Source organism: Geospiza fortis, unplaced genomic scaffold (assembly GCF_000277835.1).
Source record: "Geospiza fortis unplaced genomic scaffold, GeoFor_1.0 scaffold361, whole genome shotgun sequence".
NCBI classification, from domain to species: domain Eukaryota; kingdom Metazoa; phylum Chordata; class Aves; order Passeriformes; family Thraupidae; genus Geospiza; species Geospiza fortis.
This window is the reverse complement of record NW_005054356.1, coordinates 2,498,181-2,502,112: the sequence shown is the minus strand read 5'-3', so window position 1 is coordinate 2,502,112 and position 3,932 is coordinate 2,498,181. Positions and strand designations below refer to the sequence as shown.

The 3,932-nt window shown below is 49.4% G+C and overlaps 1 protein-coding gene across 1 annotated transcript in view; it reads left to right on the top strand.

The window, feature by feature from the left end:
- Positions 1-3,932, top strand: part of CSTF1 (cleavage stimulation factor subunit 1) — a 7,152-nt gene that overhangs the window by 553 nt on the left and 2,667 nt on the right. The window contains exons 2-4 of the mRNA XM_005423633.3: positions 1,109-1,386; positions 2,382-2,579; positions 3,073-3,463. Coding sequence (XP_005423690.1) covers positions 1,109-1,386; positions 2,382-2,579; positions 3,073-3,463 — 867 coding nt within the window. The remainder of the gene's footprint in view (positions 1-1,108; positions 1,387-2,381; positions 2,580-3,072; positions 3,464-3,932) is intronic.

The following is a 3,932-nucleotide window of genomic DNA, read 5'->3' as shown; positions in this document are numbered from 1 at the left end:
AACCAGATCCCTGAGTGGTGCTCAAATCTGTTTAAACTCCTCTAAGCACTCTCAGGGTTCTGGGTGAGTGGCAGAACACCCCAGTGCATGGGATGGCTGACCCCCCAGATCTGAGGGGAAGTCTCACCCTCACGGTTCTGCTGACTTCAGAAAGAAATAATTCCAATCTGGTTGTTCCTGACAGCGTTGGAGAGGGAGCAGGTCCTTCCATTGGCAATCTTTGCTGGCTTTTATAGATCAGTCCTCAGGAAACAGCTGCACACTCTGGGGTCTGAGCAGGGCTGTCACCTGTTCTCTCCCTGTGCTTCCCTCTGGAAGTGCCACAGTGTGGGGAGAACAGGGAAACCCCTGAGCTGCTGTTGGAACAAGCTGGCCAAGTCCTGGAAGAGCTCTGGCCATGACACCATGTGTAGCTCAACTGGTTCTGCTGCCTGAACTAGCTGAGTTCTGAGGGTATAAATCTGTGCAGCTTTGTGTCTGTTTGAAATGCAAATTCTAGACTTGAAATGAGCAGATGAAAGCAGCAAAAAGATCACCACTGGGCTGAAAACTCTTGTGTCTGCCTTGTTGCCACTGCCAGTGCTGAACTCTCTGGTCTGTAGCTGCATCTTGGAAGAGAAAAGTCTGGGAAGTTTTTTCCCTTGCAGTGCTGGGATAGTTTGGCTTCAGTGCAATAAAATAGGAAAAGAATCAGTAAATACTTTGGGTTTTATACTTTAAAACTCATGTAACAGTGTTGGGGCTTGTTGCTCCTCTGTGACCACAGGCCTGTGCGTGGTCAGTGACTGATTGTCAGTGCATTGATCAGCACTTCCCAATCCTCACTGGGGTATTCCCAGAGCATTGATCAGCCCTTCCCAATCTGATAAATTCCCAGAGCATTGATCAGCCCTTCCCAATCCTCACTGGGGTATTCCCAGAGCTCCTGAGGAGCTGTGCCTGCTCCAGCCCCTGCTCCAGCCCCTCACTCCTCCCCAGAGCTGTGGCACCCAACCTGCTCTGCCAGCTCAGCTCTCCCCCCAGGGCTGCCTTTCCCAGGCGCTCCCTGGGGCGTGTCAGGCTCTGAGGAGCAGGCTGGCAGTGCTGAGTGCCCCCCTGCTGTCCCCAGGCATGGAGAACGATGACAGTGCCGTGCAGTACGCCATCGGCCGCTCGGACACCGTGGCGCCGGGCACCGGCATCGACCTGGAGTTCGACGCCGACGTGCAGACCATGTCCCCCGAGGCCTCCGAGTACGAGACCTGCTACGTGACATCCCACAAGGGACCCTGCCGTGTGGCCACCTACAGCAGGGACGGGCAGCTGATAGCCACGGGCTCGGCCGATGCCTCCATCAAAATCCTGGACACCGAGAGGATGCTGGCCAAGAGCGCCATGCCCATCGAGGTAAGGGGTCGTACCATGCTGGGAATCCTGTCTGTGCCATGCTTATTGAGGTAAGGGGTTTGTACCATGCTGGGAATCCTGTCCATGCCATGTCTATTGAGATAATAGATTGTAACCACCCTGGGAATTGTGTCCATGCCATGCCCATTGAGATAATGAATTGTAGTCAATTGAAATCCTGTCCATGATATGCCCATTGGGATAATGGATTGTAATCACTTTTAGCATCCTGTCCATGCCATGCCCATTGGGATAATGGGTTGTAACCACTCTGGGAGTTCTCTCCATTTCATATCTGTACCTTGTGGTTGCCTCAGTGGTTTGGACTAAATACCTGTCTCAACATATTGCCTACTCCAGCAGCTGCTCATAAAGTCCCTTTGAAGGAAGAAGAACCAGGGCAAGGACACTGGTGTCACCCCTGGCAGCAGGGAGAGAACTAAGCCAGGAGTGGCTTTTGCTGGGTGCTGATCGTGGCTGTAATGTCTGAGCACAGTTCATGTTAAACCCACCTGTGGCCTTGCAGCCCCCCTGGCCACCTGTGTTTTCACTGGATGTTTCAGAACTGTTTCACACATTGATTTGCTTTATCTAAGGCAGTTATCACGTGGCAATGAAAAGTGGGATTTTTTTGCACAGAGCACACACCAGATTCTCAGCAGAGAGCTGCAGTTTCAGTGCAGATTCTCTCAATTCTTCCCAGCAGTCAGTGTTTTGCTTTGGGCTGTTTATGAAGGTGATGTTTTCTTGCACCAGCTCTCTGCTACTGAAGTAGTTTGTCCTTGAGCCAAGTTGTTTTGACCTTCATAAAGACACAGGAATCTTATTTGTTGGCCTATAAAGGGCCTTCAGATAACCAAGGGAACAGATTGTGTGCCTGGTCGTGTCAGAGAGGAGCTGCTGTTCAGCCACTCTGGCAAGCCTAAAACCTACTTTTCCTGTCAAAAACCTGCTTTATTTTCCAAGAGCAGCTACATGTTGAATATTCTTTGTAGGTCATGATGAATGAGACAGCACAGCAGAACATGGAGAACCACCCGGTGATCCGGACTCTGTACGATCACGTGGATGAAGTGACGTGTTTAGCTTTCCACCCAACAGAACAGATCCTGGCTTCTGGCTCAAGGGACTACACACTTAAATTGTTTGATTATTCAAAACCTTCTGCCAAAAGAGCCTTCAAATACATCCAGGTGAGATACTGCTCAGAGCAGGCAAAGCTCAGATGTCTGAGTGCCGAGGTGGTTTGGGCTGATCTGTGCCTCAGGTGATCAGGGGGTGCAGGAGCACACAGGCACAACATTTGCAGACCTTACAGAGATTGTGTCTTAATTCTGTGCATCATAGGCACTTGTATTTAAGTCTAGAACCTGCCAGCTTTTTATTCATTAGACCAACTCTAATCTGAATTGACGTGGAAGTCAGTTCTGTTATCTTTGATTTGGAGGGGTGTTTGGGATTAGGTGGTGGGCTTGGGGGGTGTGATATCCTAAAAAAGGGGCACTGCAGGCTGCTCTAGGACAAAAACAATGCAGCCAGGGGCAGCCTGTCATTTCAATCCCATAGGAAACATTTTCCATTTTGTGCTGATAGTTCCAGTAGGTTTTTAGCACTTTACCACCACCAGCACCAAGCCCTCCAGCTGAGCTTTTTTCCTTACCCCGCCGTGTGTTTTTAACCCAACAGGAAGCAGAGATGTTACGCTCCATTTCTTTCCACCCTTCTGGGGATTTCATCCTGGTGGGGACCCAGCACCCAACCCTTCGTCTGTACGACATCAACACCTTCCAGTGCTTCGTGTCCTGCAACCCCCAGGACCAGCACACGGACGCCATCTGCTCCGTCAACTACAACGCCAGCGCCAACATGTACGTGACAGGCAGCAAGGATGGCTGCATCAAACTCTGGGATGGGGTCTCCAACCGCTGCATCACCACCTTTGAGAAGGCACATGATGGAGCTGAAGTCTGTTCTGCTATTTTTTCCAAAAATTCCAAGTATATTTTGTCCAGTGGGAAAGACTCTGTGGCTAAGCTCTGGGAGATATCCACTGGCCGGACGCTGGTGAAATACACAGGTATGTGGCAGGTGACATTCCAGACACCTTCTTTTCCAGGTGCTGAGCTGTGGCAGGGCTGGAAATACTGTCAGGAAATAATGATTCCTAAAGGCAATGGAGAAACCACTGCTTTGAGGATAAATTGCCCAAGATTTTAAAAAATATTTCCATTAGACCAATTCCAGAAGAGAAGCTGTGATTCTGTGTGTCAGTGTAAACATATTTTAGTCTGAGTAGATTTTGGAGAATTTTCTGACATAACTTCCCTCCAGAACAATGCAGTGAATAATCACTGAATTGGGGAAAAGTGAGAAGAAACACTGAAGCTACTTCAGGGCAGTTGATTTAACCATTGGTTCTGTGGCTCCATAGCCATGGCAGTGCTCTGAAATGTACCTGCAGCTGATTTGTTCCCTTTTTTGTGTATTTTTTCTCCAAGGATGCAGTTATATGCAAGGTAGACTTCTCTAAATCCTGCTGACAGTGC